Genomic DNA, 12,865 nt, shown 5'->3' with positions numbered 1-12,865 from the left:
CTCCCCTATTATAAATTCCTCAAGAGGAGACACTATTATTCATCAGAGTATACCGAATGTCTATGGCAGCATATTGTTTATATTTACCAAAACTTCCCCAAGTCCACTTAAATATATTTTACCGAGAAAGGAAAGTCTATTTTAAATCAAATTTTTATATTCTAGTAAGAACTATAGCTGAAACTATATCGTAAATAGCTCTTTTCTCAAAAAGCAAAAATTCAATTTTAAAAAGCCAATTTTTTTAAAAATTAATTCATTTATCTTTTTATTTTTCGCCGCATTGGGTCTTTGTTGCTGTGCACAGGCTTTCTCCAGTTGCGACGGGCGGGGGCTACTCTTCAATACGGTGCGCGGGCTTCTCATTGGGGTGGCTTCTCGTTGCAGAGCATGGGCTCTAGGCAGGTGGGCTCAGTAGTTGTGGCTCGCGGGCTCTAGGGCACAGTCTCAGTAGTTGTGGCTCACGGGCTTAGTTTGGTTGCTCCATGGCATGTGGAATCTTCCTAGACCAGGGCTCGAACCCATGTCCCCTGCATTGGCAGGTGGATTCTTAACCACTGCACCACTAGGGAAGTCCTAAAAAGCCAATTCTTAAAGAAACAGAAACACACACCTGTCTGAATTTCCATTCCTGTTCATGTTCCGATTCTCTTTGCTTTAGTGGATCTTTAAAAAGATCTGAATCAATACGAGAGCTGGGATCGATGCTGTCTTGCTGTTGCTGCCTTTTCATGGAATCATTTGACATCTGTACTTTATTAATGCGTAAAGCAGCTCTGTTATCTCTGGCTTTTTGCTTTGAAAAAAGGAGAAGAAAATTATTTCCCAGTATATGTTAAAATTAAATAAAACTATGACAAACTTTATCATACAAAAGCAAGAAAAAGTTGGGTTAAATAGTTGAAAACAGTTGAAACATTAATCTTGAGAACTTACAGCCTCTTGTATGAAAAGATCTGGACACGACCTCACTTTTCCCTTTTATAACACGTTTCAACTGAAGACATATTTCCATCTCTCTATTTGAACCAGGCTAGAGAACTCAGGTATAATCTAATATTTTCAATCCTAATTTTCGTAACAGATTCCTCAAAAATGGAACGATTAATATCTCTCAGAATTTAGAGAAAAGGAAAATACCAAATCAATCCTCCAAATCTAAAATCTGGAATCTGAAGCTTAATGTTAAAAAAAGAAAAATCATTGAGAAATATTAAAAATATCCTGCCATTACCTCTGCCCGTCAAGGTAAAACAAAACAAAGCATCAACACATCCCCCCACCAAAATTTTTTGCTTTATCCAAGCAGTCATTATCACTGACAATATGTCTGCTGAAGATCAAAGTAGAAAGTAAGTGCATATATTTTTCAAAACGATAATGCAGATCTAACATGCTTTCAAATGAAAACAAGGATCTGGATCCAGTTGACAATCTTAATTTGGCTCTTTGGGAGAAAATAAGTCACCATCTGAACTGTGAATCTTATAAAATACCCTAATAATTCCTGGCCAATTCCATGTTTCAAAAGCTCCTTAAAGGTGTCCAGGTATATATACCTCTTTCAAAATTCTCTACTAAACCTAATACAAAAAGAGCTTATTGTAGAAGAAACTTGGGTACATTGATGTGGCTGCAAAATGTAGTACTCTTTCGAAGAGATAAAACAATATAAAAGTGAAATGAATTAAACATGCTCCTAGGATAAGTGATTTCAATCTTCAACATACCGGTTCTATTAACCAGCTTATGAAAATCTCACCCTCTATATTAAGACATCATGAGTTAGGAAAACACTATAAAACTAAGCTGTTTATTAGCTGTACAAGTATTTAACATATGTTTTCTGGAATGGGAAATCATTTTATTAACCTAAGACAATAACAGTCAGATTCACGTATTGTGTCTGAAGGCATGTGATACATATGAGCTTTTCTAAGTACCACGTATGGTGCTCTTTCCTGCGAGCTTGCTTTTCTCCACAGCTTGGCAATCTGCTTCACTCTAGTAGTCCAGTCTGCAAGAGAAGAACACGGTAGACACGTTCACGGAGCCACGGTAATGAGGTGTCTTAATCAAAAGGTTGATAAACTGCTAACAGTTAAACTTATTCTGCCCATATTTTCACAAATGAAGAGTCCTGTATTTAGATCTTTGTACAGTATAAAGTTCTGGGCACACAGCAGACCAGACGTATTTCTGAATGGAGTGCTGCCTCATTAACAATCTCACGTGTGGAGTTGGGAAGTTTTTAAATCAAAGTTCTAAGCAGCCAAGATAAAGTTAAGCCAAACATAATAAATTCCCTCAACCATGTAAGATGCTACCAGGAACAAAGCTAAAAGTTTTGGAAAACATCTGTACTCAAGAGAAGTCTATCAAGTTGACCAAAAGTAAGTAATCATTATTAAAAATAAGCATCTCGGGCTTCCCTGGTGGCACAATGGTTGAGAGTCCGCCTGCCGATGCAGGGGACGCGGGTTCGTGCCCCGGTCCGGGAAGATCCCACATGCCGCGGAGTGGCTGGGCCCGTGAGCCATGGCTACTGAACCTGCGCGTCTGGAGCCTGTGCTCCGCAACGGGAGAGGCCACAACAGTGAGAGGCCCGCATAACACAAAAAAACAAACAAACAAACAAAAAAACCACCCAAAAATAAGCATCTCGTGCACAACAAAGACAGGGAAAAAGCAATGATTTCAAGCCACTTCTATGAAACTCAGTGTCAGGACAGTACACAAAATGAAATCTGGGTGAGATCAACAGTTAGCAATAAATGCAGAAATGCTTTTGTCCATATTTATAAAAAGAAACCTTCAAAACAGCCATTGTAAATGGAAATCAGCTGCAGACCAACAGCCTTAACATGGTACTTCATGAGGTTCTAGAATCACACAGTACATCTGTTAAAGAAAATTACTTTAAATAAAAAAAGGAAACCTACAGCTCCAATCTAAGGATAATTTTTACAAGGACACTAAGTGACTTAATAGAACCAGATATACCAACTCTAAGCAGCAAATAAAAGTGTGGGTTTAAAAAAAAAAAAAAAAACCACCACCCCTGAAGAATGTGTATACTGCTTTAACAGACAGCCCTGCATTAAACCACTGATTTCTCTTGTTAGATAAGGTAGCATTTATTTCTATGAATAATAAATAAAGTACTACAAGGCCGCCAAACCAAAAAGGCCAAACCTAAAAAGACGGGGGTCATCCATAAAAAATTTACTTTTAAGTACTCCTCTAGCCATATGACAGCTAGGAAACTACTGCAAGACAAAGCTTAAGTGACCTTTTCAAATCCTAGTTTGTCTTGCAACATGAACTCAAGATACTAAATGAGCATTTGCTTACAAATATTCTGTAAGTGACATTAATCCAAATGTTTCATCCTCTTGCTAATGAGAATTTTCAAAAATGGTACCACTGTACCATCTGCTTTTTTCAAATGGGTAGACAGTTGGGAAGAAGGGGAAATAATTCTGAGTTAGTTTCAATGTGAACAATACTTACTTAGAATGGAGTCTGATTTAACCTAACTTAATACTTCTGATTAAACGATAAGCTGTTTATTCTAGGAATTTTCTTGTACACTTACACATATAACACAACACTGACTCCCATGTATTTAAAAAGACTGCTAGGAGCTGGAATCACTTCATTAATTGAAATTAACTTCTGGGAAATATGCAGTACAGGGCTTAGGACTAAGAAAATTCAAGATGTTTCTAGATATCTAGGGAATCTTCACATTGTGCAGAGTCACACTAGATAAAAACTAATGGTGATACACGGCCTCTCTATTACAGTAAGACAAGAACAAAAAAAGCCTGTCACGTGTGGGAAAGTTGGTCAGATGTAAAGCAGTGATATATCCGTGACTTACCTGGGAATTCTTCCTTTAGGTTGGGGAAATTAATATTTGTGTACAGGACTGGTGCTACTGTTGCCATTTCACCCAGGGCCTCCTCTTTCTCCCACTTGAGTGTACTTCTCTGGGCATTTGACATCGTGTCATTTTCTCCTTCCATAGTGGGAGCTGATGATGTCCAAGTGCCGTTAGGGTCACTTGCCATTGGATTAAATGCTGGATTTTTATCCCTGGCAAATAATAAACAACTTTACTTCATAAACATAAAATAACTTTCTAACTACTATGGTCAAGTACAATTTCATTAAAACTATTATTACAAAATAGCTAAAACGTCTGATGATTTTTAGCAAAGATCACGATGAGTGCAACACACTAACACTGTGCACAATCACTCAGACTAATAACCATTCATATAACAAAAATGATTTCCGTTTCCGTAGGAAGTGGAGGCTTTTAAATACCTGGCATCGGTGTAGGGGGACTGCGCTACAGCAGAGAAAGCTCCCAGTCCACTTCCAGGAGGCAAAGAATTATGTGCGAGATGAGCACTGGGTCCAATAAGGCCGTTCATGAGTGGCATCCGTGAAAAAACATCTTAAAAGAAGAAAGCAGTAATTTTTGCATATTATTAAAAAAATAATTAAAAAGCAGCAGAAATATTTCTAAATAAAAAAAAATTCATAATGCTACTTCAAAGTAGTATTTCCCCCCCAATATTATACTGTAAAATATCACTTAAAGAGTGACTTGGTTATAAAATTTTGAAATATGGACTCTATAATTCTGTTTACTTCATTATGGTATAATGGAAGTAGCATGTGTTTTGAAGTCTGACAGCCCTGAGCTTGAATCTTAATTCTGCTAGTTGTTACAAGCAGAATCAATCACTGTTTCTATAAAATGAAGGTATTCTATAATGTAACCGGCATACTGTATGTGCAGTTTTCAGCACAGGGCCTGCTATGCAGTAAGTATGCAGTACATATGAGCTCTAAAAAAAGAATCAATCTCAATAAATGCTAGTGAGTTGTATCAAACACTCTTCTTCACTCAAAACCACTGTTAAAAATAAATACTTTGTTTCTGACCTAATTTTCATTACTTGCAGTTTCAGCCCCCAAATGTATTTTAATTCTCATTCCAGTGCCTTCACGCCTTCTTTCTCAATAGACATTAGGCAAAACATAATAAGACCACCTTGTGTTTCTCCAAACGCTCCACAAGCATATAACTCCAACCCTTATTGAGATCATCTATTTTCCTAAACTATTTGGAAATAAGCCAACTGTCCTTAACCAAGCAGTTTTCCAGCAAAAAAAAAAACAAAAAAAAACACACCTTTTTTTGGTGTACCTTCAAAAACCCCTTCCATAAACTTACAGTAGTAATCATTTCACGATGTATGTCCAATCACTATGCTGTACACCAGTGCTGTATGTCAACTATATCTCAATAAAACTGGAAGGTGGGGAGAAAACCCTTCCAATTTAAAGACATAATAAATACATGGCCTCTACTTATGTTATAAGACTCAGAACAACACTAGGAGATCCACATCCACATCACCAGTTAATTATACAAATGAAAATCAGTTACAAAGTTGGTTAATACTTGGCACACCTGGGATAGTGACAGAAAACTCCTAAGCCGATCATTTGCCAGGCTATTAGAAAAAATAACGAAGAGAAGTGTCTTGCCACATAATGTTCTACACTACATAATGTCCTTTCAGCCAAACCAGACCCTCCGTTACAACTCTCAAGTTCGTCGGAGGACACTGGGGCTGACTGCCCGCAGCTTTTCAGGCTCTGTCTCAAGGACAGTGGTCCTGGAAGCACCTGACTTCCAGATGAGGGCTTCTCCTGCAGAGTGGCAGGGCTGGGCCCCCTGGATCCGGACTCCACAACAAGTGTCTCAGGACACTTAAGTGCACTCCAAGGATCGGATTAAGAAGCAAGATTTCTGTGTTTATTCCAAGTAGAATGCTACTTCTATTTTTAACTTTAGAGAAAAGTAGGTTCCACTAAGGAATATGATATTTTATTGAAAAACATCAAATGCCTTTCATGCAGTTAGGATAAAGAAAAGCTCCCTTCCTGGTAGTGAGAATGTGATCTGTCCTGGAGCTATCAGCACTGACTACTGTAACTGCAATACGACTATACTGAAACCTTACATAATAACAATAGCTATTACTCATTAGCAATTTAGTATATGCCTGGCACTGTTCTAAAACCTTTACATGTGTTAATTAACTCTTTGGTCCTCACAACCACGCCACGAAATGGGTTATTACGCGTAGCTCCAATTACGCAAAAAGATCCAGAGAAATTAACACATAAATAAATGCAAAGCATTTTCCCTTCGTTATTATTTCTATTAGGAGGTGGCCTTTTTCCCATTCTCTCAAGTCCACCATACCTGGTCGTACTAGTATCTTTTTCAAGGCATGAACCACGGTTAAGAATTGCAAAGTCACTTCACGTAACTTTCACCTAAAGTGATTGCAAGTTACTGTCTCAATCTTCTTGAAGTTTCCCTTCTCTGCTTTCTGACCTTCTGTAAAACTGTCAACACATCACACTCTGTCCTTGTCCTCATCGCTCCTACTAAGTTGTTCCACTGAAGATCACAACAACCCTATCATCCAGTGAAACACCTTTCACCCTACTTGACCCGACAGTCTGTCTGACGCCGGCACTGCTAAGACCCTATACCTCCTCACTCCGTGTCTCCGGCTCTGTTTTTTCCACTTCCACCTAACGCTTAAAAAGGGGGAAGGAGTGTATAATTGCATACCTAATATAAATCAGTTGACTTAAGCAAATAACTATTTAACTAAAAAGGGTTCTTCAAGATTCTGTACTCTTCTGGTAGTACATTCTCTTAAGAAACCTCTCCCTTACAACCACTACACAGACAATTCCTAAATTTTCATCTATAGCCTTGAACAACTGCGACTGCCTGTAAGTCGGAACAATGTGTATGTCCCATTTCTAACTAAAAATGGCCTAAAACTAATTCATTACATCTCCACTTCCCTCCCCCTACAACACACACATGCACACACGCACGTGTACACGCTTCTTTGTTCCATGTTTCTAGTTTACAGCATGACTGGTTATCCTCTAGGCAAGCCTGGCTTATATATAGTCTAGTTCAATTTATTTCCTTTTTCCTCATATCTTACATCCATTTGGTAGCACTATCCTACTTATTCTAACATCACTGTCTCTCAAATCCATTTCCTCCTTTCAATTAGCACTGCAGATATATTTAAATGGAGCCCAAATTCTAACTCAGTCCCAACTGCAATAAATGTTAGTACAACTCTTCTTGTCTCAAATCTATTTTCAATACTGACATCAGAGCTACTCTGCCAAAACGTGTAACTCATCACGTCATTTCACTTGTGTGAGGTCTCCAGTGCCTCTCAGAAACCTGGAGAAAAAACGGCCAACTGCCAATGCCTAGCTGTCTAGACACAGTTCAGTCCCATCTGTACTTTTTGTTCTGCCTTCTTTTTTTTTTTTTTGGTACACGGGCCTCTCACTGTTGTGGCCTCTCCCGTTGCGGAGCACAGGCTCCGGACGCGCAGGCTCAGCGGCCATGGCTCACAGGCCCAGCTGCTCTGCGGCATGTGGGATCTTCCCGGACCGGGGCATGAACCCGTGTCCCCTGCATCGGCAGGCGGACCCTCAACCACTGCGCCACCAGGGAAGCCGTGTTCTGCCTTCTTAAACACTGCCCACTTACCTCTCTCGTCCTTTGCTCTGGAAAATGTTAGAGTTGCAATTCTTGAATATCTGTGTGGTCTCCCTGCATGTGACCTGATCATGCTTTATCCTTAAATTATTATTCTTTCAAACATGAATGCTGAAATCTTAGCCACTCCTACGCAAAAAAAAAAAATCAACCCCACCCTTTCTGACGGTGATGACCTCCCCACGAGAACATGCCTCTCGCAAAGGATCTCCTTCATCCCTCTCCAGAAAAGAAGAGGAAACACAAGAAGAAGCACCTGGTGCAGAGCCCCAATTCCTATTTCATGGATGTGAAATGCCCAGGATGCTATAAAATCACCACCATCTTTAGCCATGCACACACAGTAGTTTTGTGTGTTGGCTGCTCTACTGTCCTCTGCCAGCCTACAGGAGGAAAAGCAAGGATAACAGAAGGATGCTCCTCCAGACGGAAGCAGCACTAAAAGCTGCCGGAACCAAGATGAATGGGAAACCATCCCAATAAACATATTTCGGGTAAAAACAAAACAAAACAAAACAAAAAAACTGCCCCCAACCTTCAAAACCTTATTAAAAATGAGACTGCACAGTGAAATGATTTAAACAATGATCATAAAACCTTTTATAAAGGAATACATCTTTAAATGATTTGATTTCTGAAATACATACTTTTAGTTTCAGAAAACATGGAGATAGGTTTTTTTTAATATGTTGAGAAGAGAAATATTGAAGAGTTCTTAATCATTAAGATAGCATATGGGAACAATTAAGGCAAGAAGCACTTATGATGAGTCTGTTTTATCTAAATGTAAATCACATGTTTAGTCTAGCAAAAATCAAGGTAAATTTATGTTTAGAGGCTAAATTGGTAGAAACTAAAATATTTCAATTATGTGCATTATAGAATTTTTCATGTATACACAAGATTGGTCGTAAAGATAACATTAAATTATTTGCACATTTCAGCACTTACACAAAAACAGTGTATGAGCTTATAAAAGTATCATTACAAATTATTCAATTCAGTATATAATCAAGAAGCAGTGACAACAGGATATAGAAAAATGACCCAATATTCAAATCATTAAGAATACACACCACCATCTCCCTTCTATAGGAGATTCCCAGACCTGCAGCACTACACCTTACCTACCTACTCCCACAAATTTTAATTCTAGCCTATCAGATTTTAGCTCTCCAGGCAGAGGGAGAAAGGAAAGCCTTAAACTTGTTTTGTAAGTAGTTACAAACAGGCAGAAGAAAGTGGATTAAACAAAACAGGAAAATTCCCAGAGTGAGGAATTCTCATAGTTGACAGTGTGGTAGAAAGGCCACTGCTTTACTCTGCAAGTATGTACTAAGGATATATTCTGTGGCATGGTATACAGTGGTGAAGACAGATGTGACCCAAGCCTTCAAGGAGCTCACAATCTAAAGGGAAAACCATAATTACCCAAACAGTCATTTATATCTATCTGCACCACATGCTACCAATGAAAAGCATGGGGTAGATGTGGAGGTGGTGATTTGCTAACCACTGAGGAAATGACAGTGAAACTGAGACCAGGTGGATGAGTTTCAGGCAGCCAGGTGAGGCGGGAGCAGTTCTCCAAACATCTCTGCAGGAAGGACTGAGGAGAGGTGAGCTGGGACTAGGAGTCGGGGACGGGAAGAAGGGAGGCACTGTTCATGGTGGAGCTGCAGATCGAGGGAGCAGAAGAATTCTGGCCATGAAGAGAATCGCCGATTTCCAGAGGATGTCAGGGAGGTAGGTGTGTAACTGAGGGAAACTCAGAGATTAGTACTCTTCCATCGGCACAAAAGAGGGCCTTCTGCCATCAGTCTGTGTGCATGGTTACTGAGGGACACACACCGCAGAGCCATACTTACGACACTTTTCGAGAGGCGACATACCCTGAGTGTGCGTGGGCAGCAGCGGAGGCGCAGGAGGCTGTGGCATGGAAGCTGGCTGCGTGGCTGCAGGACTGAGCACAGCGGTAAACAAGTCCTCCACATCCTTTCCTCCAAGCTCTAGGAGACACAGTTCCAATGACAGCACGATTAAAGGGCTACAGAGCCAAAGCACAGGGAATTCCATTCTTATATACTAAAAATCAAAACACAAATACCTGGAATTTTATATAACTTCCCAAGAATTGCTCCTAGGATAAAATAAAGAGGTGGAAATATTAACAACTATCATTTCAACATACAGATACAAAACAGCATTTGACATAAAATCATCAGAAGTGAAGTTAAATTGTAAATTAGCATGCAGAAATCTTTGAAAATCATATTTACTCATGTCTTTTAGAAAGCCTAGATGTAGGGCAAATATTTTACCATCTGTGACCATTTTGTCTAGTTCAGGGCTGAGGATGCCATCGAGCTGCTCTTCACTTAATGGTCGTGAACTCTGACTGACACTTGGCTGAGGCAAAGAGGAAGGTTCATCAGCGCCGGCACCCGCGTCTATCCCAGCTAGAGGAGCAACGCATGTACGTTAAAAAGCGAATTCTGAACACTCACATAAAATGCACTACACTATTTACCTGCAATAAGACACAACAATATGATTAAAACAGAGCAATGAAAAGCCTGTAATTCTGAAGTAATCTGGATTCCTAAATCAATCTGGAGAGTCGATCAGTAAAAATTAGGCACAATGTATCTATAAACTTGGGTGCTGCTTAAAGTTATAGTTTAATCAATGCAAACACATTCCCTGACAAACAAAAGAACACATCTGGTTCTAAAGTGCTAATTTCCACAAAAAAATAAGCAGCATATTATTAAGACACGACTCTCTAAGAAGAATCAATATACAATGTTCAATATACAACTAACTGCTTAAACTTAGAAGATAGTGTTTCAAATGTATGGTTCAACTTATCATATGCAGTTTGTGAAACAAGTTTCACACAAATTAATGAAAAGCTCTAAAATTCTTAATGCCTTGTAAAAATTATCCTTTTGTGAATATTTCAACTACAGATCATATTTTTGAAATATTCTGTAGTCAAAAACAATATACAGATTATGTTTATTACATGCTTTATCTCATATAAATTGGTTTTTAAGCAATAGTCACATTTAAAACTGGTTTATCTACTTTATCATGCTTCTTCAATATTACTATCAAAAAGTAAAATTTCATCTGCTCTTATCTGGCACTTATCTGCTCTTATAGAACTAACTCTATAATATTTGGGTAATGTTATAAATTACATATTAACATGAATAAAACCATTCATTTAAAAAAAAGAACACTACAGAGAAAGTCATCCAAAGCACAGTACAGTTGTACCATGCTTCAGCTGCACGCACAAAGGGAAAAGCAAAGTTGGATTAGTGACAAATTAGCACTATAACAAATACACATGCACCTACAGGTTGTTTCAGCTGAAATCACTATTTAACAAAACAAAAAAGACTACTTCTAGTCAGCCGTCATCCATTGCTCAGTTTCTTACCAAGTGGACAAGATGAGCTCTCAACCTGGAAAGTGCATAAATCAAGACCTACAAGACCCAAACCAAATAAAATGGATGATTACCACGGGAGCAGAGCGGGGGACAGTGCCAACAAAAGAAGAAAAAGGTAGAGCAGGACTCTAAGGCAACAGGCCGTAAATCTGATGCAATTAGACAGACAACAGAAATTAACTAACTTGCTCTTTCCCCTCTTAAAGCAGGAAAGCCAAGGCAGATCAAGTAAAATGATGAGTTCTTTGACAAAGGGAGGGGAGGGGAGGGAGAGAAAGAAAGGGAGAGGGAGAGACGAAGAGAGGAAGGAAGGAAGGGAGAAAGAAAGGGAGAAAGAAAGAGAAAGTGAGAAAGAGAGAGAGAAAGAAAGAAAAACAATTTCTTTCAGTTTCAGAGAAAAGACTAAGCTTGTTTCACACACATACCTCTCACTCACATCATGAAATAGACACTGGGCAAACAGCATTCACATATACCTGAATGATCAACTGATTTTGCAAGGTCATCTGAAATTATTCCAAGAATGTCATCATCTGTGTTTAGGACTTCAGAGATGTCGGCTAAGGGATCATCAGCAGTACCTAAGTACAGGAAGTATGTTTTTAAAGTGTCAGTATTTTCCTAGTCATTAAATTCTAAAACTCACTCATTCAACCATTTACTAAATATCTAGAATACAGCAGATACTGAGGTAAGTGCCAGAATCATAAAAAGATGATTACTTCTAAAGTAAGGAATTTTTCATAGAAAAGGCACTCCAAAATTTTCAATAACAAACATTAAAAATTAAGACTTTTGTTTTTGTGACTGCTGTATATTAACTTTAAAATAAAACCCATAGGCAATAAAAGTGAAATAGAATGGTATAAGAAACAAAGCAAAAACTTAAGAAAGTGGCATTGCTAAAAATGACATCTGGAAAACACTCTAGAAGATAAATAAAATATTAAAGGCAAACCTACTATTTAGAAGCTCGTTCCTTGTAAAGTATAAACCAGATACCATCTAGTTAAATGCCTACTTCCAGCTTTACCCTTAACACTGATTAATTCACTTACTTATTCAAGAAAATATTTGAGTACCCACAGAATTATGTCTACGGATTATGTTCACAGGCACTGGTCCAGCCACTGGGAATACAAAAGTGACTAAAACAAAGTACCTGCCCTCCAGAGCTTTACTTTCTCAGAGGGAGTTTGAAAGTAAATAAATGACATCAGTGTAAGTGCTATAAAGATAAGCAATAAGGAAAAAAGGATTCAGAATAAGATGTGGAAATACTGTGAGTTATTAGATAAAGTGGTCAGGGAAGGCCTTTTAAAGGTGGTTACCAAGCACAAATCTAAACAAGCTACGGGAGCATATGCCCTAAGGTGGAGAGAGTACCTCAGGCAAAGGCAAAGGCAGATGCAAAGACCAGAGGAGGAAGAGTTTTGTCAAGACAAGGGGCCAGTGCTTGTGGTAATAAAGGGAAAGAGTGGTAAGAAACCGCAAAGGCAGTTAAGCAAGATTATGGATGGTTTTACAAGTCAAGGCGAGGACTGAGCTTTATTCTGAAGTATGAAGTACAGCTGACCCTTGAACAACAAGGGGGTGAGGGGCACCAACCCTCCACACAGTCAAAAGTCCGAATACGACTTCCGGTCGGCCCTCCCCATCCTCATTTCCACCTCTGCAGACTCAGCCAACCAGAGACTGTAGGACTCTTGTATGTTAACAGTGAAAAAAATCCTCATAGAAGTGGACCCTCGCAGTTCAAACGC

At 38.8% G+C, this 12,865-nt stretch overlaps 2 protein-coding genes across 19 annotated transcripts in view; one reads left to right on the top strand and one right to left on the bottom strand.

The window, feature by feature from the left end:
* The window catches only part of KMT2C (lysine methyltransferase 2C), a 289,703-nt gene that overhangs the window by 46,654 nt on the left and 230,184 nt on the right, over window positions 1-12,865 (bottom strand). For 16 of the 18 annotated variants that reach the window (XR_010842029.1, XM_059074147.2, XM_067041769.1 and 13 more), the window contains 9 exons: window positions 11,579-11,683; window positions 11,091-11,138; window positions 9,961-10,098; window positions 9,747-9,779; window positions 9,532-9,648; window positions 4,336-4,468; window positions 3,887-4,101; window positions 1,944-2,017; window positions 614-796 (listed from right to left, as the gene is read on the bottom strand). Coding sequence is in view for 17 of the 18 variants with exons in the window: in XM_059074147.2 (XP_058930130.1) it covers window positions 614-796; window positions 1,944-2,017; window positions 3,887-4,101; window positions 4,336-4,468; window positions 9,532-9,648; window positions 9,747-9,779; window positions 9,961-10,098; window positions 11,091-11,138; window positions 11,579-11,683 (1,046 nt within the window). In the remaining variant the exon portion in view is untranslated. The remainder of the gene's footprint in view (window positions 1-613; window positions 797-1,943; window positions 2,018-3,886; window positions 4,102-4,335; window positions 4,469-9,531; window positions 9,649-9,746; window positions 9,780-9,960; window positions 10,099-11,090; window positions 11,139-11,578; window positions 11,684-12,865) is intronic. The other 2 variants (XM_067041775.1, XM_067041784.1) reach the window with 1 other exon arrangement.
* Window positions 7,830-8,081, top strand: LOC131762523 (small ribosomal subunit protein eS27-like). The gene has a single exon (XM_059074146.2). It carries the CDS (start codon window positions 7,830-7,832, stop codon window positions 8,079-8,081), a length of 252 nt encoding a protein of 83 aa, XP_058930129.1.

This window comes from Kogia breviceps, chromosome 9 (genome assembly GCF_026419965.1).
Source record: "Kogia breviceps isolate mKogBre1 chromosome 9, mKogBre1 haplotype 1, whole genome shotgun sequence".
Taxonomy (NCBI): Eukaryota; Metazoa; Chordata; class Mammalia; order Artiodactyla; family Physeteridae; genus Kogia; species Kogia breviceps.
This window is presented reverse-complemented; position numbering and strand designations above follow the sequence as displayed.